General features: G+C 48.3%; 1 protein-coding gene across 1 annotated transcript; it reads left to right on the forward strand.

Annotated features, from left to right (window-relative positions):
- The first annotated feature begins 319 nt into the window (after window positions 1–319).
- Window positions 320–24,362, forward strand: ASCC2 (activating signal cointegrator 1 complex subunit 2). Its single transcript, XM_066331146.1, is given in 22 exon segments — window positions 320–378; window positions 2,669–2,764; window positions 4,329–4,487; window positions 4,828–4,998; window positions 6,878–7,007; window positions 8,788–8,855; window positions 9,292–9,402; window positions 10,293–10,405; window positions 11,440–11,514; window positions 12,048–12,155; window positions 13,202–13,270; window positions 13,897–13,971; window positions 14,384–14,561; window positions 15,119–15,333; window positions 16,855–16,974; window positions 20,560–20,781; window positions 22,510–22,618; window positions 23,118–23,194; window positions 23,944–23,970; window positions 23,972–24,023; window positions 24,026–24,091; window positions 24,093–24,362. Coding segments are annotated over 21 exon segments (2,250 nt in total). The 5' UTR covers window positions 320–378; window positions 2,669–2,683; the 3' UTR covers window positions 24,117–24,362.
- The last annotated feature ends 1,764 nt before the right edge of the window (window positions 24,363–26,126 follow it).

The raw sequence follows: 26,126 nt of genomic DNA on the forward strand, positions 1-26,126 counted from the left end.
CTCCTTCAAAAAGACGATTTATTGAACCAGATGGTTTTCCTTCAGAGAGAGAACAGCTGGAGGCTCCTTCCCCTCCCAAGACAACCCACGGGCTGTAACCGCTGCAGCCGATGCGGAGGGCGGGCGGGGCTTTGGGGCTAAAGCCGCCCGTTTGGTCACTGCAGCACCGCCCGAGGCCGGCTCCTGCCCTGGGATCCACGGCCACACCGGGAGCCGGGCCGGTCCCGCCCTGGGATCCACGGCCGCGCCGGGAGCCGGGCCGGTCCCGCCGCCGGGCGGAGTCGCCCCGGGCCCCGCCCAGCCCGGTAGTTCCGCTCGGGGCCGGAAGCAGCCGCCTGGCCACGGGAGCGTCGCGGGGCCGGAGGGACGCTGGTGCCGGTACCGGGGCTGTGGCGGGGCTGGGCTGGGCTGGGTTGGGTTGGGCTGGGCTGGGCTGGGCGGCAGCGGCTGGGCAGGGCCCGGTGCGGCAGGGACAGGCTCCGGGCAGAGGATGTGGCCGCGGGAGCGCAGGGCCCCGGTTATCCGGCGGTGTTGGGTTAACTGAGGGTGTCTGCCCGTGGGGTAGGGCCGCGGTGACAGGGCTGGGGGTGCTCAGCTGGAGAGGAGAAGGCTCCAGGGAGAGCTCAGAGCCCCTTCCAGGGCCTAAAGGGGCTCCAGGAGAGCTGGAGAGGGACTGGGGACAAGGGCTGGAGGGACAGGACACAGGGAATGGCTTCCCAGGGCCAGAGGGCAGGGCTGGATGGGATATTGGGCAGGAATTGTTCCCTGGCAGGGTGGGCAGGGCCTGGCACAGGGTGCCCAGAGCAGCTGTGGCTGCCCCTGGATCCCTGGCAGTGCCCAAGGCCAGGCTGGACACTGGGGCTTGGAGCAGCCTGGGTGGTGAGGGTTGGAATGGGTTGACTTTAAGGTCCCTTCCAACATAAACCATTCCATGAACCCATGCTGCAGCATTCCCTGTGCCAGCTGCCTCATCCTCAGCAGTGTCACCTCACCCTGGATGTCCCCATGGATGTGCACATCAGTTGGAATTGCAGGACAAGGATAATTTTTGATGCTGGGAAAATAAGTTTTCCTGGAAAAACCTGGGAAAATAAGTTTCCTTGGAAAAATAAGTTTCCCTAGTTCATTATGTTTTTTGGCTCTCCCACTGTACCTGAAATCACAGGGCACAACAGATTAATCATGCGTTTGTGGTTTAGACCAAAGTTCTTTGTGGGGGGAAAAGCTTCTGAGACTGATCAGGAATAATTCTTTGTTGAGGTTATCCCATACTCAGATTTTTTCTCTTCTCTAGCTGAACAAGCTTTTGAGGAGGGCTTCTGTCTCTTCCAGGATGTTTTTGACTTGGACTGGAGATTTTGGTGCCTCCCAGGCTTGAAATGAGACACTTGGCATGTTCTTCTGTGTTACAAACACACATTTCTATGTGTAGCTTTCAGAATGACTCTTAAGAATTTTAAGAGCCAAATTAAATATATGATGAAATTGAACTGGAAGCCAGCTTGGTTTGTTCTGCTGAAAAGTTTTGGTGGTTTCTTTTTTTTTTTTCCTAAGAAATTGTTTATCATAAAAATAATAGTTGCTCCTGTCATTCTAATTTTTAAACTCTTTTGGAAAGACAGAATTATTTTTAATTTTCTAAGGTGTGGGTATTGCTGTTGCTGTGCTGTATTATTTTAATTGAGCTCTAAAATGTTAGATTACAAAAGTTTTGCCTAAATCCATGGGTGACAAATCTGTGGAATGAAAAATGTTATTTTTTCACTTGCTGTCTAAACTCCTGAGTCAGAGTTGTTCAGCTTTAGAGACACTGCTCTTGTTTTAATTGTTATTGAGCTCAGGCAATGTGACTGCAATTAAATGTGCATCTGAGGAGATGTGTGACCTACTTAATAAGAACATAACTTTTTAGTACCATTTTGCAGAACTCATAACCTCCAAAAGAATTTAAAAGCTCTGTTAACCTGCAGCTTTAATTTTTTTTAAGTCTGAACTTCTTCAGCAGTGCCCTTAACATTCTTTCTATTGAGTTACTCTAGTATTTGACTTATAGTTCATTTCAGAATATTAATTGAAACATTTCTGAGCCCAAAAGTGCTGTTGGAGATGAAGTTGTGGTTTTGTGAGCACATGGGAATTGGCAGGAGCAGAGAAGGCGTTTGTAGGCTCAGCCTGTATCCCTTGTCTGGCTGAGTGCTGTGAGATTCTACACACAGACCCCAAAAATGCTATTTTAAAGCACAGGCAAGGCTGTGTTTAGATTGTCCCTGTGGTTTGTGCTGTCAGGAGAGACAGTGCAAGTGTTGAAAGATGCTGCAAAGGCCAGAGTTCAGCACAGCCCTTCAGCATCCCGATTTAAATATCTTATTTCAATATTAAACTGTGTCCCCAAATGTGTTTTGTTGTCCTGGAAGGTATCTGTGGCCTTTCAATAAGGAAAAGGATGAAAGTTTAGCATCACATTCCAGATTTCCTCTGAGACATGTCCAGGTGACTCCTGGGTGTTCCCTCAGGATTTGGCATTTTGGTGGGGTTTAAATTGCTGGGTATAAATTGTTTGGCATAAATGTATTCCCAGCCAGTGTGTGTTACTGTGGGGCTGCAGCCTCTTTTGTTTTGCCTGACTTTGTAAAGTGCATCCTGTGCTGCTTTTGTTTGCTGAGGACAGGAGGAAGCCACCAGGATGCCAGCATTGCCTCTGGATGAGCTCCAGCTGACAGAAAGGGATCCCAAAACGGGGAAGCTGAGAACTTTACCAGCACTGGTGAGCTCTGTTTTTCCTGAAAGCCAAACAGACCTTCAATAAATAATTGTCTTATATTGAGGCTCGGTCTGGGATATGTGACAGGAATGTCTGGAGCTGTGTCAGGGAGGTTTAGGTTGGAGATGAGGAAAGGTCCTTCCCCCAGAGGGTTCAGGCACTGCCCAGGCTCCCCAGGGAATGGGCACGGCCCCGAGGCTGCCAGAGCTCCAGGAGCCTTTGGCCAGTGCTGCCAGGGGTGCCCAGGGTGGGATTGTTGGGGCTCTGGGCAGGGACAGGGGCTGGGCTGGATGATCCCTGTGGGTCCCCTCCAGCTCAGGACAGTCTGTGATTCTGTGAAATTTGTTCAGTCTGCTTGTTAAAGAAGTTTTTTTAATGTATTCTGACAGTTGAGATTTCATTTACACACCATAAAATAAAAAAAAACAAAAAAAACCAAAAAAACCACCAAAAACAACAACAACAACAAAAAAAAAAAACCCAACAACAACAAAACACAGGAACCAAACTCACTGTGTTCAACATCTGGAGTAAACTAGGTTTTCCCAGCACAACTCCCTCTCTTGAGTCTGTAACCTCTGCTGCAATGGGGAGATGCTCAGGGAGTTTTGCAAGCTCTGCCTCAAGTTTAGCTCTGAGCTGTAGCACTGGGATCCATCCCTTGTCTCTTCAGCTTGATGAGACTAGAAAATTCAACCCACAGAAACCCTTTTCTCCCAGAAATAAGGCCTGGACAGAGCTTTTTGGGTGTGTTGCAGGAGTGGGACTGTGAATGCTGCTCACTCTTGAGGAACTCTACCCTGAGCACATGTGTGGGATGAGGCAGAGCCCAAACCTGCTGCTCATTGGAATTCTCCTTTTAGGGTGGGTGTATTTGGGCAAAGCCTGTTCAGTAACCCTTGGGAAAGGTAGTGAAGTGTTTCTTTCTGTCTTTGATGATTGTGTCAGTTTGAGTTCATGGAATATTGTGCAAGAACCAGTTCAGAGGACAAAGAGAGAGTTCAAATGCATGTCAGGTAGCTCCTGCCCTTTATTCTGAAGGTGTGGGAGGATTGCTTTGTCAGGCTGTGGTTAAGAGAAAGCAAGGAACATCTGCCAAATTAGCAAGGTCTGAAAATGTAGCTCATAAAGAAAGATACAAACCCACTGCCTTGAAAGGATAGAAAATGGGAAGTTACCAAGGAATGGAATGTTTCTGTGGACAGGACAAGGAGTAATTGATTCAATCTGAAAGGTTAGATATTGGGGAGAAATTGTTCCCTCTGAGGGTGGGGAGGCCCTGGCACAGGGTGCCCACAGAAGCTGTGGCTGGCTCTGGATCCCTGGAAATATCCAAGGCCAGGTTGGATGGAGCTTGGGGACAGTGGAAGGTGTCCCTGATTGTGACAGAGGTGAGACTGGATGAGCTTTAAGGTCCCTTCCCATGCAAATCATTCTGTGATTCTGTAATGTCAAGTTGTATTAAAAGGTAACTTTATGTTTCCTGGAGCTGAGTGAGCAGATGGTAACTGCATTCCTGTCACTTGGTCTGGAGTTGTAATGCAGTGTTTTTTTTGGCTCTCTGCAGCACCCAGAAATTAAAGCAGATCGGTCGTTCGTGCTGTACAAACCCCCTCCAGCCATCAGGGACCCTGCTCTGGTGGAGGAATTCCTGGAGCGAGCAAAATTCATTGCAGATGACCTGAACTGGCTTCTGGCTTTGCCTCATGACAAATTCTGGTGCCAGGTAATCATTGTTTTTTATCTGAAGATACAACGTAAACATCTAGGTGCTTGTAAAAGCCATGAGTCTTCCATCATTTTCATAAAGATTTGTTTATGCTTGTTGTGTCACACAGGAAACATTTTAATTTCCATTACTGCACCTTAGAATGCAAAGAAAGTATTTCCCTAAGGATTTTCCACTGTGACTTTTAAGAGTTGCCTTGTGTTTGGTGCATACGGGAGTCCTTTTCACATGCCTGAGTGTTTTAGGTCGCTTTAAATTTAACTGGGCTGCTCAGGAGCACAAGCCATGAAGGTGTGACATTCCCTGCCTCCCGTTTTCCTGCCTTTCCTTGTGCCAGGTGATATTTGATGAGAGCCTGCAGAAGTGTTTGGATTCCTACCTGCGCTCTGCCCCTCGCAAGTTCGATGTGCTGTGGGATTGCCATCCGGAGGTGAACGAGCTGCAGAAATGCCTCCACAGGAGTGTCTTCCTCACATTCCTCAGGATGTCCACCCACAAGGAGTCCAAGGTGAATATTCCTATGCCTTGCAGGTGCTCCAGGCTGTGTGACTTAGGGAAAAAGAGAATTGGAGAAATGAATCGTTGTTCTTCTCGCACGACGTTCCTCTCCCTGATGATTTTATCAGTTGGATTCTCCCTGTGGGGATGATAACACTCAGAGCTGAAGTATCTGAACTATGCAGTGATCTCTTGGTTGATTTCCTGGATCTCCTTCCTGACTAATAGCAGGTTATCCATGTGTAGGGGTTGGGTATGGCATGGTAAGAGGAGAGAGAGCACATTGGCCTTTGTGTGGCCACATGGAAAAGGCTCTTCAGGCCACCAGTTCCTGAGCATTCACTCCCTCAGTGAATGGTGCCACAAAATTCCTGCTAATTCTTGTCTCTCCTTGAACTTGCCCCAGGTTTTGGACATACAGTGAAATCACTCTAAATTACTGAATTTAAATTATATGGCATCATCAGGCATTCAGCCTGGAGAAGAGAAGGCTCCAGGGAGACCTCAGAGCCCCTTCCAGTGCCCAAAGGGGATTCAGGAGAGCTGAAAAGGGATGTGGGGCAAGGGCTGGAGGGACAGGACACAGGGAATTGGCTGCCCACTGCCAGAGTGCAGGGCTGGATGGGAAATTGGGCAGGAATTGTTCCCTGGCAGGGTGGGCAGGCCCTGGCACAGGGTGCCCAGAGCAGCTGTGGCTGCCCCTGGATCCCTGGCAGTGTCCAAAGCCAGGCTGGACACTGGGGCTTGGAGCAGCCTGGGACAGTGGAAGATGTCCTTGCCCATAGCAAGGGGTGGCAGTGGATGGGCTTTAACGTCCCTTCCCACCCAATTCATTCCGAGATTCTATAATTAAAAGACATTCCAGTGTTAATTGAGTGAGTGCCACTCCCATTTGGAGCTGTGGGAATTTCACCAGCCCTTTGGGCAGGATGAGTGAGGCTCCCTGGATCTCCTCATTTGTTCATGATGTGTTAGGGCTGTGTTGATTCTCTTGGTTATCACAGTGGTGACGTTCAGGATGTTTTGAGGGAAAGGCCTGGGAGTGGAGGGCTGGGACAGGAGCAGGATGAAGGAATGCTGGAGCCTGCAGCTGGCACCACTTCAGCAGAAGTACCTGACACCTCTGTGGTGTCTTTCATTGTAGGATCTGATTAAACCTCCCCACTCCGAGAGGCAGGCGAGCATTTGAAACCATTTTCTAGTTGAGTGATCTGCAGGGAATGAATAGTCCATTGTCATGCAGGAGTCAGCAGGAGTTCTGGAAAGGGAACCTGCCAGCACTGAGCCCCATCCCTCTGCCTCAGCAGGGAAAATCTGCCCTGCCTTTCACTGGGATTGAAAACATTTGCTGTCACAGGCAAACCGGGCTTCTGAAAATCCAAAATCACATTTCAGCTGCCTGTTTCTCAGTGTCAGACAATGGAATTTTTCTCATCTAGAATTTTGTAAGAAGTGCCTTCAGTGTGAGGCGGTTTTGGCACAGTGTTCAGCAGTCAGGATGTAGAGCTGCAGTTCTGGGGTTTCTCCCTGCCTGTCCCTGATTCTGTGGTTTCTGACGCTGGGCTCTGCTCTCCCAGGATACAAGAACCTCAGGCTGTTCTGCTGTCAGGCTGGGAACTGGTGACCTGTAGGGAGATTTTTAGTAAAACTTTTAGGTAGATTAATTCATCTCCTGGTGAAGGGATCAGTGGGGTGCCTGGTCTTGCAGGGACAAAAATGTGGGAATAGATGGCTCCATAGAAGCTGTTTCAACCAGAGTTGCTGCCTTCTATGAAATAAATTCCTTAATACACCTCTGAGAGCTATTTTTGCAGGTTATAGTCCTGGAGTTACTGCAGAGCAAGATATGGATTATCCTATAAATTCTGTTTTTTTCCTTGTCTTTATAGGATCATTTTATCACTCCCTCTGTCTTTGGAAAAATTATTTACAATAACTTCCTGTTCGATATCCCCAAGATTCTGGATCTCTGTGTCCTTTTTGGGAAAGGAAACGGCCTCCTGCTCCAGAAGATGATTGGTCAGTAAAAGCCAAGGAACAATCTGTTACATTTAGGCTTTTGCTTGTATGGCAAGTGGGGTTTATACCCAGTTCCCAGGTGAACTGCTCTGAAAATCTGTCATTTCTAGATCAGACTGTGCTTTTCTTTTTCCGTGTGCACTTTGTTTGTTCCAAGGAAAGCTTCATGTCCTGCTTTGCTGCCCTGAGCTAGGCTCATGTTGTTAGACCTAAACCCAGACTCAGTTGTTTCCTGTGCCAACTGAATGTGTCCTCAGTCCTTGTAGGAGGAATGTGAGGCTCTGTAAAACCCTGGTAGAGATGGGAAAGAGTGAGGAGGGAGGAGAGTTGGGAGATGGGCACAGTCCAGCTGTGAATGCTGTTGTTCCCAGAGCTGGGAGCCAAGTAAAACATTCAGTGTGAGGTAACCACTGCTATGGGAAGTGGGAGAACTTGAAACTTCAATGCAGACATTGATGTATGCAGAGCCTCCAAACCACAAAAACTTCAGAGCCTTGCTCAGGCTGTGCTTATCCCTGGATTTCTCTGTACACACGGCCTTAGTGGCAAGTACACAGGGAGGAACATCCAGCCATGGATGCTGAGGAGTGAAGATGGAGCATATTGATTTAGTTTCTCTATTTATCCTGTGCTCCCTTCCCAATCCTGTGATCTGTAACATCACCTGAGTGGAAGAATCTACCCTGGGATTAAGTGAGCTCTTCTGGATTTCTAACCCACTTTGTCTGCAGCTCGTGGAGTGAAGGTTTTCCATTTCTTTGGTAGTTATTTTTGTCTCGTTTCCAAGTTCACTAACATGAGAAGTGTTAGAGATCATGTGGTGCAGACAGATTTCCAGCAAGAAAATCTTAGATAAACCTTTGCATTTTTTAGCTTTTTATCCTTTTTCAGTAGCTTCTACCCTAAATTCCTCTGTTGATCCTCAGAGATGGAAAACAGGCATGGCAAGATATATATTCCCTTTCAGATGCCAAGCTTAGATTATCTGGCTCTGAAAATATTCCAAAAAACACCTAAGTAATGAAGCCTCCTTTGAATTATGCTGTAGAGTGCCACACAATCATGCTGCATGCAGGTGACCAACTATTGCTCACCTGATTATTTTATTATGGTGTGTAATTCATAACTTCATAAACTTGAGGTTCTTCTCAGGGTATAAATTTATCTGAAATTTGTCTCATAGCTCTGTCCTTGCTTTAGAAGGAATTAATTTTCTTAATTTTCATAATCTAAACAATAATTTCCAGGAAAATAGGAGCCTTGGTGCTTACTTGGTGAGGATTTATGGTATGGCATTACTCCGTGGAGTATTTTGTAAAGATAATGGAGTCCTAGTAATATAATAGCAGGTTTTACTAAAGCCTCATTACCTTTAAGAAATATTCGGCAGCACATCTCCTGGTGTGTGCTGAACTGTTATCAGTAATTAAAAGTCAACTCCAGTTGTCAAATAAAGGAACTGGGGTTGTTCAGTGATAGTATTTGCATTATTCATTGATTCAGCCCCTGGAGCGTGAATCATCTGACATCTCATTTGCTCTGCTCTGATGAGCATATTCCCATTGCTGGATCTCCAGGGGCTTTGGAGAGCTGATGGATCAGCTTTTTGGGAGCAGGGGCTCAGTGTCTGAGATGAAGAGTGAGGGTGAGCTGTGTCCCACATGGTCAGTAGGTGTGTCTGGGGGGTGTCAGCAATAACACATGTACCATTTTCTGGTGCAAATTTGCTCATTGGCATCAATGAGCCAACTGATGGAAATGCTTTCCTTTCCCTTTTCAGGAAATATCTTCACTCAGCAGCCCAGTTACTTCAGTGACCTTGATGAAACTCTGCCCACTGTCCTCCAGGTACTGCTTTCCTGCTGGGATTTCATCTGGAAATGTGGCATAGCTTGGAGGGTGGAAAGGGAACATTGTAGGCGGGCAGAATGTATTTAACGAAATCATGGAATATCCAGAGCTGGAAGGGACCCACAAAGATCATCAAACCCAACCCCTGGCCCTGCACAGACACCCAGCAATCCCACTCATTGTCCAAACACTCCTTGAGCTCTGACCACCCGCTGGGGATGGAGCTTTCCCTACTATCCAGCTAAACCTCCCCTGACTTTGCTGTTTCTTCCTTTCCCTGGTTTGTTAATGTGTGTCAGGGAGGTTTTGAAACTTTATATAAAATTATTACTTGATGACTCTTCCGTCTCACCTCCCTTTCTGCTTCTGGCTTTCTCTGCTATGTCCCACTGCTGGTTCTGTCTGTTAACACTGCCCTGTTCTCCTGATTTAGGTGTTCAACAATATTTTGCACAAGTGTGGTTTGCAGTGTGAAGGGGCCTCTGCTAAGCCCCAGAAACTGGAAGAGAAAGTCAGTGTGACTGCAGGGAACATGCCCCTCCAGGTAGGACTGGACTCTCTGTACTCCTGCACACTGAACAGTCCACAGAGGATCATTCTGTTCCCAAAAGCTCCTACAGCTCGTGGTTCTGTGCCATTGTTGCACTCTTTGTCCTGGGACATGATGATAAAACCTTTCCACCATGAGCTGGTTCACTTCAATCATAACCTTTGGAATGTGGATAGTTTTAAACCTGGCAACTTTTTTGCTTAACCAGCTTTTAAATAATGTAACAGAATATCTGACACAAGTCTCCACCTAACCCTGGCAGTGATAAGAGCTGATGGTTTTTTTTTTTTTCCTTCAGAAAGAAATGTGTGTTTTAACAACAGTGTAATTTAATTGTAGTTAATTGAGAGGGCTTATGTGCTGGAGCTGTACAAAGACAGTGAATGTGGTCCTCTACAAAACCTTAGTCTTTCAGTTTATGTGTGGGAACAAACTATCAGTTCATACTATTGATAAATGATAGTTTGAAACTATCAATTAGTGTGTCATTCAGTTTGTTTCAGCTGCCTTGGAAATGCAGCTTGCCCTGGACCAGACTACTGAAGAAACCCCCTTGATTCCCATGTTTCTGCTGTGCAGTGCTTGATGAAAAGTGCTGCATGGGGAAGAATTCTGTATGTGCAGAGCAAAGCCACTGTCCAGAGCAGGATCTGAATTCTTATAATCTCACAGGATCATTAATGAAAGCAGACAGTTGGGATTGCATTATAGATCTTTAAAGGATGGGAGTTTTAGGAGAAATGTTGTGTCTGCCCCCAGACCTTGTAAGAGGTTTATGGTTGATACAGACTGTGCAGTCAGGAAGAGGCCTGGCCCCAATATTCTGTGTCCCTGCTGGGAAAACTTGCCTGGCTCTTCCCTCAGGAACTGCTCTTTCCTCTCAGGAGCTGAAGGACATTGTGCTGTATTTGTGTGACACCTGCACAACTCTCTGGGCCTTTCTTGATGTCTTTCCCTTGGCTTGCCAGACCTTCCAAAAACACGAGTTTTGTTACAGGTATGTCTTGGAGTGCAGACAGAGCTTGTCCTGGCCGTGTTAAAATACTGAATGTGCTACTGTGTCCTGTCCCATTGTGAAATGAGACAGATTCAATGCAGTGGCTGCTGGGTTCTCTCTGACAGGAGTGCAGCATAATAAATGCATGGATATAGGGAGGTGTGGATTTTCTGTTCTGTGTGTGTCATTACCTAGGAGTGATCCTAGAGCCAGGCATCCATGACAGTTTCCAAAGTCAGTACTTGGTGTGCTCTGGGAAGGGTGGAGAGGGACAAGTTATGGACAAAAAGAACTTCCAGCTGTAGCCCCCAAAACGAGGGAAGCAGAAAGTATTTCAGAGGAATAGTACTTCAAGGTCTGAAAACAAATGTCTTTGATGTTATGCCCAAGTTTTATGCTAGAGAATCTCAATGAGGTTTGGCAAAAGCTGAGTGGCTGGGAGAAGCTGACAAGGCATGAGAGGTAACAGCCTCAGGCTGGGCCAGGGGAGGTTCAGGTTGGGTATTAGGGAACATTTCTTCATGGAAAGAGCTGTCCAGCCCTGGCCCAGCTGCCCAGGGCAGTGCTGGAGTCCCCATCCCTGCAGAGATGTAACAGGCAGTTGGATGTGACACCTGGGGACGTGGTCTGTGGTGGCCTTGGCAGTGCTGGGGAATGGTGGGACTCAATGCACTCAAGGGGCTTTTCCAAGTTGAAGATTTCTGTGATTTTGTGAGTGTTGGGTCTTTGCAGGCTGCAGGTCTGTGTTGGGGGCTTTTCTGGGTTGAGCAGATGGTTCTGATCAGCACCAGGATGTTTCTCAAATGCTTTTCTTTCCTACCTTTTCAAAGACCTCTCTGTGATTTCCTTCGAGTGCTGCTCTTTGTCTGTGGTGTCTTTGCTTCTGTTTTGGGGCAAAAATACCAAAATGAGGTGATGCTCATGGGTACTGCTGGTGAGGAGGGTTTAATGGAATCATCTATTTGTTCTGCCTTTTAGCAAATGCTTTTTGGAACCTCAGCTGACAGGTACAGGTTTGTTCCCCCTTTGTACAGATTAGCTTCATTTTATGAACTGGCAATCCCTGAGCTGGAATCTGCAATCAAGAAGAGGCACTATGAAGATGACAGGTGAGAATTCCTGCAAAGGCTTCCTTTGGATCTTCAGTGAGATTTCCAAGGGCTTAGTTAAAAATTCACTTCATGCTGCTTTACCCATCCCTGAGGAGCCTGGCTTTTTTTTATGCTGCTTCCACGAGCTCTGAAGAGATGAGTTCTGTAATTCCAAATTTTCCTGGGCAGTGGGATGACGAATCATTTTTAGTGCTGTATAAGAAGGAATTTGATGGGAGGTGCATTCAAATTGTATCAGAGTGTGAGAACATGAATGATATCTCTGTGTAGCTCAGTATCACTGTAAGGCACAGGCTGTGCTGGTTCAGTGGGAGTTCTCATGTGGGGAGCTGCCAGGACAATTGGGATTGAAACCAGCTTTATTTGGAGCATGGATTTTCCTTAATGACCATGAAATGTGTCTAATATCTGGTCTTTGCAGCAAGGAAATTATTCTCCTAATGAAATTCTTCTAGAGGATTAACTCTGGCATAAAGATGTGTTACAGATTCTTGTGCTGACACCAACAGTGTCTTTTGCTCTCTCTGAAGTGTTTTTGCTGATTTGTGGAGGAGGGTTTCACACTCCAGAAAGAAGATGATGGAAGTTTTTCACATCCTAATAAACCAAGTCTGTCTGCAGCCCATCCTGGAGAGCAGGTATTGGCACTTGGCTCTGTGCTACTCGCCAATTGCTTGATTGCTGTGTGGGAGAAATTGTTTCTCATTTACAACTTTACTGGAGAAAACGAACAGAAACTGCTGTTTGTGTTGGGATTGTAGCCAAAGACTTGGCTAAGGTCAAATTCTGTTGTCCTATGTATCAGGAATGTTCCAGATGGGGCTGTTTGGTCCAGAATCTCTGTGATGAGCTTTCTGACCCCAGTGTGGGGCTCGTGCAAACTTTGATCATGTGTAACACCTGGAGACCTGATTGTGACCTTCCAGGACCTGAAGGGCCCAACATTATGAATGGAGAGAGACTGTTTATAGGGGCTTGGAGTGACGGGACAAGGGGAGTGGCTTCTCACTGCCAGAGGGCAGGGATAGATGGGATACTGGGGAGAAATTTTTCTCTGGGAGGGTGGTAAGGGCCTGGCACAGGGTGCCCAGAGCAGCTGTGCATCCCTGGCAGTGCCCAAGGCCAGGTTGGATGGGGCTTGGAGCAGCCTGGGACAGTGGAAGGTATTCCTGCCCATGGCAGGGGTGGAACTGGGTGGGCTTTAAGGTCCTTTCCCACCAAAAGGTGCATTGGAATATGTCTTGGAGCCAAGCACCCAGGGCTTTGGGCACTGAGGCTGCAATGGGAGTTTGCTTGGCAGCTGTTCTTGCACAAGTGAGCACAAACTCCCTGGAAAGTTCACTGGTGCAATCCCAAGACATCATGAAGGCACAGTTACAAAAGCTCTACACACCCTTTTCTGTTCAGTGCAAGTCTGAGGCATCAAACTATTTGTAAAGTCTGTCTGAAAACTTATAATTCTAGGTGTGATACAGCTTTAGAGCTAAGTGCTGAAATGTTTGCTGAAGCCTTAAATACCACTTGCTTCCATTTGACTCTTTGCTCCTGTGAAAGACAAATGTGGCCTGAAATCTCTTTTCAAATGGGGCTTTCCCTTGGTGTGTAAATGTGAGTGGTTTGGCTGGTGGGGCCAAACCTTGGCAGACTTAACCTCTGAGTGTTCGCTGTGCTGTGTTTCCTACAGCTGTGAGAATATTCAGCCATTTATTGAGGAATTTCTGCAGATCTTCACCTCGGTGCTTCAGGAGAGGAGGTGAGTCTGGCTGACAAGAGGCCCGAGGGGGGCCTCAGCTCCTTCCTCTGCCATTCTTTACAGCAGAACTGCCTGAGGCAGCATTACGAGGCATTTGGGAGTCGGAAATCCTTGTAAGTTGTTGGGAGAAGTGCAGTGAGAGGATTTCAGCCTGCAGCACAGACCCTGGCACTGAGAAATGCTATTCTTCACTCCCTTTAATCCAGCCTCTCAAAGACGAGAAGAGCAATTTAGGCATTAGCTCCCTTGACAAGCTAGGCTGTTATTACTGATCTGTGCTTTCCAGCTGGGTTGACCAGACCAGAAAAATATTAAACACTAATGCTGGAGATGCAAAGGAAGTGGCAAAACTGGGAATTCCATCTTGTCCTCCTGCCCATGCTGGCATTCTGAGCACGTTCACATGGTAAAGCAGAGATTTTCCCCGTAATGCAGCACTGGGTTCCAGCCCTCACACCTGAGGAGTGTTGCTTTGGTGTAGTGGGACCAAAATCAGGCATGGCTGGAATCCAGCATTGAGTGAGAGGTTCTCTGTTCCTGCCTGAACACTGAGGCAGGAGTACGGAGAGGCACAGTAGTGGTAATTAATTGAGCTCCACTGATTCAACTTGCTCCTGTGTTTTCAGATTTCTCCGTGACTATGACGAGCTGTTCCCCGTTGAGGATGATGTGAGTCTGCTCCAGCAGGCATCCTCTGCACTGTATCCTTGGGCTCTGCACACCTGGCTGCTCTTGGATTTCTTCACACCAGTGACATTTCTCCCTCTGGTTAAGCTGCATGAGTGGCAAGGAGTACTGGGAAGCTTTCCTTTAACAGAAAAAAAAGGAGAGGGAGGAGTTGTTGCCCAGAGAAGCTGAGGCTGCCCCATCCCTGGAAGTGTCCAAGGCCAGGCTGGATGGGGCTTGGAGCAACCTGGTCTGATGGAAGCTGTCCTTGCCTGTGGCAGGGGGTGGGACAAGATGAGCTTTAAGGTCATTCCCACCCAAACCATTCAATGGTTTTATGAGTGTTGATGTGGGCACAAATTTGGACGTCACTGACAGTCCTGTAGTTACTTCAAGGTGATCCCTCAACATGTGCATCCAGGAATGTCCTTAATGCTGTGCTCTTAGAGATGAGACCAGGACAGCCTATATCCTCCATGCAGTGGAAAGTGCCTGGGAAGGGGTAGGCAGGAAAAAAGGACAAGCTGTTAAAGATGCAGCAACATCTGACAGAGCTTCAGCAATAGCAGAGAGCACCCCTGAGGACAGGGAGGATCCGGGGGCTGCATGTGCCCTGGAGAATGAGGTGGGTACAGCACTGTGGTGGGGCTGGGCTCTGCTCTTCCTGGGGGCTCTGCTCTTCATGGCCTTCCTTTATCTGTGAGGACAGGCTTGGCTTGCTCAGCTTTGGGGACAACATGAGATTTGGTGTCATTTCTGACCTTTGCTGGATCTCCATGCAGCTTTGGGAAATGGGAGCTGAAGCTACACCTGAATCCTTACTTATCTCTGAGCAAATTGCTTCCAGCTCCCATGGCTTGGGTTTTCCCTTGCTGGGGATTATTCAAATACTCTGCTTCATCCCTGCAGTTCATGTGCATATTTTTGAAATGCAGAGCTCGCCGGTTATTTGAGGAAGGGATTCTCCAGGGTGTCCTTGCTGACTCAGGGACTGGCAAAAGTAGCTGTGCGCCCAAATCTGTGTCAGAAACCTTGTGTAGTTTAAACAGCTGATTTCTCTTTTGGCTCCAGTCTTGTACTTGTGTGTTTGAACCCTGAAGCCCAGAGTGCTGCTCTCCCTGTATTTCTGTACACGCTGCCTGCCCTCAGCTCTGTCCCACCCATTGTGTTTGGTGCCTGCAGTGTGCCGGCGCTGCGGCCGCGCCCGTCGCCTGCGTGTCCGGCGTGGAGCTGGACTCCCTGATCTCCCAAGTGAAGGATCTGCTGCCAGACCTTGGAGAGGGATTCATCCTGGCCTGCCTGAAGGAGTATGGATACGACACGGAGCAGGTGATCAACAACATCCTGGAAGATAAGCTGGTGCCATACCTGGATAAGCTGGACCGAAGGATGCAAAGGTGTGGGACAACCTCTTGTTGTTTCTGTCTCACTTAATTGTTCTCACTGAAGGCTCAAAGCCTTTAGAGCTCTAAGAATTCACATATATGGGGTAGAGAACTGCAGTGAGAGCTTCTCATTGTCACCTGTCACCAGTTTTCTGCCCTCCTTGTGTCCCTGCAGAGGAGTAGGACCTTTGCTTCTCAGTGTTGAGTAGAGCAGGTGCTGTGTTTTGTGAGAGGGGACAAAACCATTTGTACATGAAATGCCAGAATAGAATAGAATAGAAATAGAATAGGATAGAATAGAATGGAATGGAATTCCGGGCAATAGAATATGTTGCCTTCAGAAGTTATTTTGCTGCAGTGTTCATTGTCACAGGTGTGAAAATCCCAGCTGTCCTGCAGGAATGGGCATCTTTAGAGGAGCCAATTCAGCTGGAATTCAACCCAAAGGGTCAAATATGTTTATTTAACAGGCTGCTGTTTTGTGAGTGAAGATATGACAATTCAGGTCCATTTTTATGTTCCCTCTGACAAACTTGCCAGGCTTGTCCTGCTTTCCTGGATAGGACAAGGGATGGAGGTTTTATAGCTGGTGGCAGGATTGAGTTGTTGCAGTTTGTCTGCAGCTGTGAGTGTGTGTTTGTGCTGCACCAGCAGTTCCTGACAGAGCATCAGGAAGTGAATGTGCTGTTTGTTCACATTTCATGGAGTTATAGGCAGACTGTCTCACTGTTGCATTAAAGGAAAGCATCTTTATCGGAAAAATGATGTAAAAAAATCTTAGTTTTGCAACAATCTTTGTGTTCCTGCAGTCAGATCTGCTGACTTTGGCACAACTAGTACAGGACAGGCTTTAGGGAGGATTGGCTTTTCTGCAAAGCCAGCAGTTCCACAAGATAGAGCTGGATTTTTTTCTTCCTGCCTTTTGCATCTTGAAACAAAGCTGCTGGTTCGATAGGAAATGTCGAATTCTGACCCCTGCTGATTTATAGGGGAGCACAGCAGCATTTGTATCTGCCCAGCTGAGTTGTCTGCACCACCAAAATGAATGTCAAAAGTACAGTCTTTTGACTTACAAGTTGAACAAATATAAACCTGGAACCTTAAGAAAGATTTAACTAGAGAGATAAATATCTTGAAATCAGCAGCAACAAATTATTGGAATTTTTTCCAGCCTGTAATTCATCACACTTAGTGTTTGTCTTCACTGAGTCACTGTGTTGAGACCAGGCAGTCTGTTGAATATTCCATTGTCCTGCATGGTTTGATAGACTCTGAAATGAACAGAAAGATTTTTCTCTTGGCTTTTTGTGAGTTTAGTTTCTCCTCAAATCCAAGCTTTGGGAGGTGCTGTGCTTGTGCCAGAGCATGGCTGGGAAGAGAAGGGGTTGTGCCCTGAGACTCAGCCAGCACCTCTTGGTGTGCTCAGGATTGTTTTGGGACTGACAAAGGATAAACCAAGGGCTTAGGGATGAGAGAGGATTTCTCTTCTTCACTTCACTTTTGGTTTTATTCTCTCTCTGTGTTTTTTAACAGACAGCTGAAGCCAGACCCTACCCCTCTGGTCAGCTCTCGCTGTAACGTTTTCCAGAATGATGAATTTGATGTTTTCAGTAGGGATGCAGTGGATGTGTCTCGGATCCAGAAAGGCAAGAGGTGAGTGTTGGCACCCAGTCATTAACTCTGCTTTGTCAGGAGGAGCAAACACCTTGGAACCTGCTCATTTATCTCTCCTAAAAACCTCCTGCAGGAATGTTTTGGCAGGGGGAAAGGTTTATCAAAGATGTTTCCCACCTCTTTTTCTGGGAAAGTAAAATGAAATAATATGAAGGAGGTTGGTTTCACTTAGTGTTTTTCCTAATTGGCTTTCCTGTGTCTGCTGCTGGAGATTGCTCTGCCAAGCTCATTTGTAATGTCAGGCTCTTGTTCCTTGGACTTAATGTTAAACTTGCACTGAACAACAAACCTTGAAAAGCCCCATCCCTGAGCCTGGAGTTGTGACTCAGAGCTGAGAATAACTAATGATTTGATTTAGAGCCAAGGGAAGATTCAATATTCATCTACTTCAGCATCTGGTAACATTCAGTGCCTTAGACTACTTCTGTTGTTGCTACTGCTGGAAAGCTTCCTGCAGAAGGGCACTTGGATTTGTGGAGTAGTTCGGGTTGGGAGGGAACTTTAAAGGTCATTTAGTCAATCTGCCTGCAGTAAGCAGGGATCTTCCTGCCATGAGCAGAGATTTCTACAAAATCCCACCAGTTTTTACTTTGCTTTCTGCCTAGCTGGGTCTGTGGTGCTGGCTCCCACTGATGTCCACTCTATGGTGTGGTTCCCTTGTTCCAGATTCTTTTAAAACACACCACAGAATCATGGAATGGTTTGGGTTGGAAGGAACTTTAAAGCTCATCTCGTTCCCCTCCCTGCCATGGGCAGGGACACCTTCCACTAGACTTTAAATACCTCCTTTAACCAGCCAAGTGTGATCTTAATGTTGGGATGTATTTACACAGCAGATAACTAAAGTCTGGCTGGAGTTGGAGCCACATGACCTGAGAGCTCCCAGTTAAGGTTTTGGTTGCAAAGTTGCATCAAACTCTAGAAGAAAACCACTTCTGTACCCAGGTCCAGTGGCCCAGCTCCTCAGAGCAGTGCCACAGTGCTGACCCTGTCTTGGCTGAGAAGAAAGGAATTTCTTTTCTCTCTGGCCAAAGCCATGGCTTTTGTTGTGCCCATAGCTGAGAATTCACAGACACAACCTTTCTCCTCATGGTGGTGCCTTGTGCTGTGAGACAGGTGCATTGTGCAGGTCTGCTGGGTTATCCTTACTTCCCAAAGCCTTGCACAGGTCTGCTGGGTTATCCCTACTTCCCAAAGCCTTGCTGCAGCAGCTGGTCAAGGCCAGAGAGCACCGAGTTCAGCACAGAGCATCCAGTGGTTGGAATACCCTGCTCAGAGCTCCCTCTGCAGATCACTTGGAGAGCGTTGGAAGGTGTAAATCATCCCTGAGCTGGGCTCTGGGATCTGCTCCCATGGAACTGCCCTCCAGGCATGCCTTCTGTCCAGAGGGTACCATCACTCCTGGAGAAGTTCTCCTCTCTCCTGCTGTGGTTATGTGGCCTCTTGGGATTATCCTCTTGCTGCTGCTCTTCCTGGTGTCGTTTGCCTCTCTTCATTCAGAACATTTGGGGAAACTCTGCAGGACTCCAGACATAGTTGTGGCTTGAGTAGTTTAAAACCTGGAGATCAGCAATGCCCAAAGATGATCCTATCCAACTGAATCCAAGGAAAAGCTGCAGTAGCTTGTCTCCAGGATTTAATATTCAGCATTGATGGTTCCAGTGTTGGGGTAACAGGGCTCTCCAGGCTTAGTCTGAGATATACTTAGGATTTGAATTGTATCAAATATTTAATTTTTTTTTTCTCCTTCCAAATACATTTTGCTCACCAAATTCTCTTGTGTTTGGGGTGCTGTTGCTAAGGCTGGTGTCACCATAGTGCCTGAAGAGCTAGAGCAGGTTGTTCTGGCCACACTCAGCATCACAAGTTTGGGGCAGGGATTGTCCTTGAAAAAGAGAGATCCAGCCAGGATGAGGAGGGAATCAAACACAAGGAAATGAATGTGCCAACATAGACTCTGCTTATCCTGAAAAGTGATGGCACTTGTCTGTGCCTGTGCAGCCCTAGCTGTCAGCTGAATCTGTCTGCTGAAGCCAGAGCATGTCCTGAGCTCCATGGGACTAGAGGAGCTATCCCACTGTTTTTCCTGGGATTGGTGCCCAGATCATTTCATGCAGCTCCTGTGCAGTCATCAGACCAGCTCGACAGGAAGCAATTAGCAGGAGTTGGGTTCAACCTCAGCTGAATTCCCACAGGAGGTGTTATCCCAGGGATCCTGGCATGGGTGAACTCACCACGTGCTTGGGAGGGCATTGTGCAGCCAACGCAGGCAGTGAGTCATGGCAGAGAGGGAACCACCTCCAGCTGTAAACTTCCTTTGTTTTGATATTCTGAATGAAAATGGGGGCTGCTGGATCACATCCCTCCAGTCTGTCCCTTCCTGAGTCACTGCCACTGCCTTGGACAGGTCCTTTCTCTGATAAAATCCACTGCTGCTGGGTCCTCTGGATTTAGGGGCTGCAAGTTGTCCTGGGAATGCTGGACAGTGGGATCCCCTGTTTCTTTGCTGTGAATATGTACTTGCCTGGTGTGAAAAATGGGACTTCAGAGCTTATGCATGTGCAGCTTGAGACACTCAGCAGCTGCTTTTTAATCCCTCTTGTTTCTTGGTCTTCCCTTCTTTAAAATGACTATAATTTACTTGCCTTCTAAATTTAAAAAAAACAAGCCCTTGCAGTGCTCTGAGAGGCTGAATCACAAATACTCTCTGCTGTTTTGTTCTTTGCCTTGGGAGTTGTGTTTATTCTCGTCCTCACCTGCACTGGTTATTTTTTGGCTCTCCCCATCTACATTTGTCCTTTTCCCCTCACATTTGTGCTCCATGCGCCTTGGCCAAGTTTCATCTGCAATAGAATTGCATTTGGCCTCCTGTGAAAGCCTCCTGTCTGTCTGAGGTGACAGTGGGGGTCTCCAGTTCCTGCTCTTGTTTAGTGGCCAATCAGCCCTGGTAGAAATGGCCCACCCTGGATTACTCCATCCAGCCCCGGGGCCCAGCACAGGAGGGACCTGGAGCTGCTGGAGTGAGACCAGAGGAGGCACCAGGATGAGCAGAGGCATGGAGCAGCTCTGCTGTGTGGAAAGGCTGGGAGAATTAAGATTGTCCAGCCTGAAGAGAAAGCTTTGAGGTGACCTAATTGTGGCCTTCCAGGACCTGAAGAGGCTGACAAGGAAGATGGAAGAGAGACTATTTACAAGGGCTTGGAATGACAGGACAAGGGGCAATGGCTTCCCACTGCCAGAGGGCAGGGATGGATGGGATATTGAGAAGGAATTGTTCCCTTTGAGGGTGCCCAGAGCAGCTGTGGCTGCCCCTGGATCCCTGGAAGTGTCCAAGGCCAGGCAGGACATTGGGGTTTAGAGCAGCCTGGGACAGTGGAAGGTGTGAGGGTGGAGTAAGACGAGCTTTAAGATCCCTTCCTGCCCAAACCATTCCCTGATTTTATAAACCGGCCGACCAATAGGTGATGAGACTTGCATTGCTTCACATTGCACTGACTAACTGGGGGAAAAGCAGCTTGGGGGGAAGGTTGTGACCCTGCCTTTCCCTCCCCTGTTCCCGAGCAGGAGGGAGAAGGACACGACGCGGAGCTTGGTGAACGACAAGCGGCTGGTGACGGAGCAGAGGCAGCGCTACAGCCAGTACAGCGTGGTGCTGGAGGAGCTGCCCCTGGAGCCGGGAGCAGCCCAGCACTACGAGGACTACGAGGACGAGTACGACGACACCTACGACGGCAACCAAGTGGGCGCTAACGACGCTGACTCGGATGACGAGCTCATCTCCAGGAGGTGAGTGCTGAGGGCAGGGGGAGGAAGGGAACCGCGGGAGAATCACCACGGAATTCTCTGGCTCCCACAAACCCGGTGCTTTGGGCTCTGTTCCTCCACGAGAGCTTCAAACCACCCCTTTGTCTGATTCCACTGTGATGTGCAAGGAGGAAGGTTTGGGGCTCCCTTCTCCTGTGGATAGGGCGTGTGCCCATGGCAGACTATTCAATGAACACCATGTGATTGCACCCTTGAGGCAAAAAACCTCAATGAAAAGCTGTACATAAATACAAACTAAATTCCTAGCCAAACAGTTCCTAAACTTCCAGAATGTATTGCAAAGAAAAACAGAGTGTGCCCAGGATGTTCTCCAGCTTCCACTCAGCCATTGCCTCAATTAATCAGCAAATCCAAGAGGGGAATTTGCCTTGTGTGGAAACTTTTACTCAGCAGTGCTTCTTAGAGGAACTACCTTGCAGGAGCGAAAAACAGCTTGGAGAATCAGTGGAGCTGGGCAACCTAAAATGGCTGGTTAGCAAAGGAAAACTTCAAAATTTGGGAAATTTTACAACCAGACTTTTCCCTGCCAATCTCCTCTGAGTGCTGACAGCAGGAATTGAGTCCCTGATGGGCTGCACGGCACTCTGCACCAACACTGACAGCTGCACACAGTTAGCTTTTGGGAAGCAAAGGGTTAGTGAGGATGGAGGCTGGAGAATATTTATTTTAGAAAACACATGGTTTAAAAGCTGCTTTAACATTTCTGAAAGTGGCCTTCTGAATTCTGATGTATTGTGACGATGTCGCCATTCCTAACCTCAAACCAAATAGAAGCTTTGAGGCTCTTTTGTCTCTTTTATTCCCCTCCTAAAGTGTTGAGAAGCTTAAATTTAAATGCTTTTTGTGTTTTTCCTGTAAGAATGTGGCACCCAGGTGTTTTCCCCTCTTTCAGGTCTCACTGCCCCTAGAAACAATTAGTGGATGTCACTGCTGAAAACTGGATCTGTTGGTTTGACATAACAAAGGCTTTTCTGGTTTTACATTTATTTCTTTGGCAGTGGAATGGTGGGTCTGAATTCCAATGGAATTTAAACACAGACACATATTTATGTTAAAGAAGAGTTATAGGCATGTGGTAAATTCTTCCTCCTCCCCCAGGCCCTTTGCTCTGCATGTCCAGGGTGATTCATAAAGCCTGATTAATTTCTCCAGGGATTTCCCCCTCTAAGAAGCTGGGGCACAGCAATGGAACTGGGGCTCCCTGGATAGCCCTGACCAGTCAGAGGGTTTGGAGCACAGCACTGGCTGAGCATTAATGGTTCTGTCCAAATTTGTCTTGTACAACAGACGCTTCCTGACTGCTGAGCTAAAGCCTGGCAGAGGATACTCCTTAATATTGCCTCATGGCTGTGTCTGGATGCCCATTTCCCAAAGGAAGCAGTTGTTTCTGTGGAGAAATTCCTTATGAAGTTTCAGGGTTGTTTTTTTAACTATTATTATTATTTTCAATGACAGTTTCATAGTGAACATTCCCCAGTGGAGGGTGTGTGTTTGCTAATTGCCCATAGGAATGTGGCATTAATTCCTGGGTCTCCTGGCTTTTTTTTTGTTCAGGAAAATGAAGTCCATGAAATCTGTAGAGTCTCATCTTTTTAAGGACATAATGCAAACCAAAAAGGATGTGCTGTTCAGAGAAGTGTTTGTGGCTGTGCTGTTTTCTTTTCTAACTATTTGTGTCTTAATTCCCAGGCCATTCACAATTCCTCAGGTCTTGAGACCTAAAGGGCAGGAGGAAGGACAGGAGACAGAGGAAGAGGATGAAGAGGAGGAGGAGGAAGCTGAAAAGGAAAGAACAAAGGTGACATTTAGCTGGGGTTGCGTTAAGATTTACCACATTCCTTCCCTGCTTCACTCTCAGGTGATGTGGAACAGATTTCCTATTTCAGAGAGGGGAATCTCTGAGCAGCAGCAGGGACTGAGCTGCTGTTCAGTGGCTGCTGGGCTGTGATGTGCCCCAAGGACAGCTCTCCACTGCTTCCTGCCCTAACTGCTGGAGCAGTGACACTTCCTCCATGGGGAGCTTTAATCTGCTTTATCCCAGAGACAGACGGTGCCAGCAGAGCACTCTGAGGGTCACTGACACTCCATTTCCATGGATTGCTGGGAGTAGCCATGGTGTAGGAAGGTTTTCAGGCAGGTTTTGTGCCAAATGTTGTGTTTAGAGTCCCTGACACCAATCCCACTGATCCAGAGGTAATGAACCAGGAATTGACTCTGTTCCCAACAGAATCCTCTCCTCTCCAGGCTTGGACACGGTGCTGATCAGTTTCCTGACCTGTTCCCTTGCCTCCTTGTAGGACCACTTTGTGCAGGACCCAGCGGTGCTGCGGGAGAGGGCTGAAGCCAGGCGCCAGGCATTCCTTGCCAGGAAGGGGTAAGCAAGGATCTCCCTGTGGCTCTGCTGCTGTTCTGCTGCTGATTGGAATTGCTGAGGGTGTTCCTGCTCCTTGACATTCCTGTGTGTCAGGGTCCTACTACAGTGGGGTGAACTTCCTCACCCACCCTTTACTTTACTGATGGTTGTTTTATCCCATTGAGTAGGGGCAGGCATGGCATGGAATCATGGTGTGGTTTGGGTGGGAAGGGACTTCAGGACCATCTTGTTCCACCCCCTGCTGTGGGCAGGGACACCTTCCACCATCCCAAGTGGCTCCAAGCCCTGTCCAGCCTGGCCTTGGACACTTCTAGGGATCCAGGGGCAGCCACAGCTTCTCTGGACACCCTGTGCCAGTGCCTCAGCACCCTTCAAGGGGACAATTTCTTCCTAATACCCAATCTAAATCTCCCCTTTTTCAGCATAAAGCATTCCCCCTTGTCCTGTCACTCCAAGCAGTAGAACCCTGTGCAAGACAGGCTCTTGGAGAGCACAACTTCCAGAGCTCCAACAGCTGCCACAGGGATTTTGGGACAGTTTCATGGCTGTTTCCAGCTGATAGGTTCAGTGTGTGGAAGGACACAGTGGTGATGTGGCTGATGCTGCTCCTGGGCTGCTGTGGGAGCCCTGGGATGAGCTGAGGCTTGAGGCTGAGCCCCCACAGCCAGTGTTTGTGATTTTTGGGATCTGGGATTTCTTCCCCAGGAGTGCAGGGTGGTGTTGTGATGTCCTTTCCCTGTATCCTCCAGGCAAAAACACGACAGCTCTGCCGTTGTTGGGAATGCCAAGAGGCCACGGGCAGAACCGGGAGACGGTGCAGGAGCGGGAGGGAAGAAGGAAGCCAACAAAAGCACAAGAGCCAACCACAACCGCCGGGCCATGGCCGACAGGAAGCGCTAGCAAGGGCATGATCCCTTCCTGAGCAGCTTCCCCTGAGAGCAGGGCCTGCACCATCCTCGGCATTCCCTTTCCCGGGGGATGGATGTTGTGTGCAATACCTGGCACCGGGGCTCACGTGGAGCTGCATTCCCTGTGGGAGTGCTGCCTGTTCCCAGGAAGGAGCTGTCCTGACTGTGTGTGCCAGTGGCTGCACCCAATACATGGAACAGGCTGCAGCAGCCATTCCTGCCCTTTTGTACTATTTATAATTCACAGAGTTTTATTTTCATACTGGCTCCTTGTGCCCTCCCTGCCCACCTTGGAGTGGGCAGCTCTGACAGGACGGCTTCCATGGACATGCCTTATCCTGAACTTGATTGTCTCAAGTTGAAAGGGACCCACAGGGCTCACTGAGTCCTATTCTGTCCCTGCCCAGAGCCCCAACAATCCCACCCTGGGCACCCCTGGCTAGCACTGGCCAAAGGCTCCTGGAGCTCTGGCAGCCTCGGGGCCGTGCCCATTCCCTGGGAGCCTGGGCAGTGCCCAGGCACCCTCTGAGAGAAGCATCTTTCTGTTGTCTACTACCTAAACTTCCTGACACAGCCCTGTGCTGGCAGAGAAGGCTCAGTCTATTCCCACTGCCAACAGACCCACAGGGGTTCAGGTGAGTAAGACCTTATGGCTTTCTGTCCCTTGACTGAGGCCTGTGAAAAACAGATGGTACAAATAAAAGATGTAGATGTCTTAGTTGTTTTTTTAGGCCCTTACAGACAGGATTGATGAACTTCCTGGTATCCAATTACACTTTGCTTGGTTAATTTACTGGTTAATGTGCCCTGAGTGCCATCTCCCCACCACAGTGCAGCAGTGCCTGTGGCTGTCATCCCTACAGTGAGAAATTCAGCAGTGGGTTGTGCTGCAGGGCAATCCCAGTGCTGCAGGAGCAGTGAGGTGGTAAAGTGGTAGTAAGGTCCACACCTTGGTGCCTGGCGTTGTGCAGAGGGCAGCAATGTGACTGGGGCTGCTGTGGGGCTGTTTGCAGAGGCAGAAATGCAGCAGAACAGCCACTGCCATGAAATGAGAAGCCTGAGTGCTCCGATATTTTTCTTCGCTTATCAGTGCTGCCCAAACCTCCCAATGACAGGCATAGAAAAAGGAATTATGTTTACAGCATCCCCAAATGCTGTATCCAGGGACATCCCCTGCTGGGATAATGCTGCTCTCCTGCAGCTCCCACTCTCTGCACCGATGGCTTCAGCTCCTCCCTGCTGCCCACTGCAGTGCTGTCCCCTCATCCTGTATGCAGCATTGGTTCTTGCCTGCTCAGAGCCTGCATCTCTCTCTGAGCTGCTCAGCCTGATGTGGAACAGCAGCAGAGCACGGGGAGCTGGCACTCATCTTGGCAGGGATTGTCCCAGGAAAGCTTAAACCTTTCTCCTAACCATCTCCATAAAGCACAGCTGGGACTGGGACAGCTGCAGTTGGGTTTGGCTCCAAAACAAGCACAAGTGTTTAAGCGCTCGTTGTGTTTTCAGAGTAAATGTTTTACCCCCTTGGCACCCATTTGCAAACCCAACAAAGCTGCTGTGAGCACGGGCTCTAATGGCCTCTGCCTCAGCCTGTGCTGGAATTCCTCCCGATTAGCGAAAATGGATTGAGGAGGGAGATGGGGCTGCTGGGCTGGGAAAGTGGAAGAGGAGACACTCAGGCAGAATCTCCCTACAGGTGACCCGACAGCTGAGGAATTAGCTGGTCATTACCCCAGAAGTGCCCAAATAACCCTTCCCGTGTAGAATGAAGTGTTTGACAGGACCAGGCAGGGCTGGGCTCTTCAGGGAGAAGGGAATGACTCTGCTCAGGGTAAGAGAAAGTTCAGGAGGAGGAGCTGGATGATTCTAAGGTCCTTCCCCATCTAAACCATTCCATGACTCCTCTGAGGCAGGTGCTGGGGAGAACTGAGTGATCCCTCTCTCCTTCCAGCACCATCCCTTCCCAGTCGGGATGGAGGCAGGTGTGATACACAAACCTGACATCACTTCTGCTCCTCCAGCCC

This window comes from Sylvia atricapilla, chromosome 17 (assembly GCF_009819655.1).
Source record: "Sylvia atricapilla isolate bSylAtr1 chromosome 17, bSylAtr1.pri, whole genome shotgun sequence".
In the NCBI taxonomy this organism is placed as follows: domain Eukaryota; kingdom Metazoa; phylum Chordata; class Aves; order Passeriformes; family Sylviidae; genus Sylvia; species Sylvia atricapilla.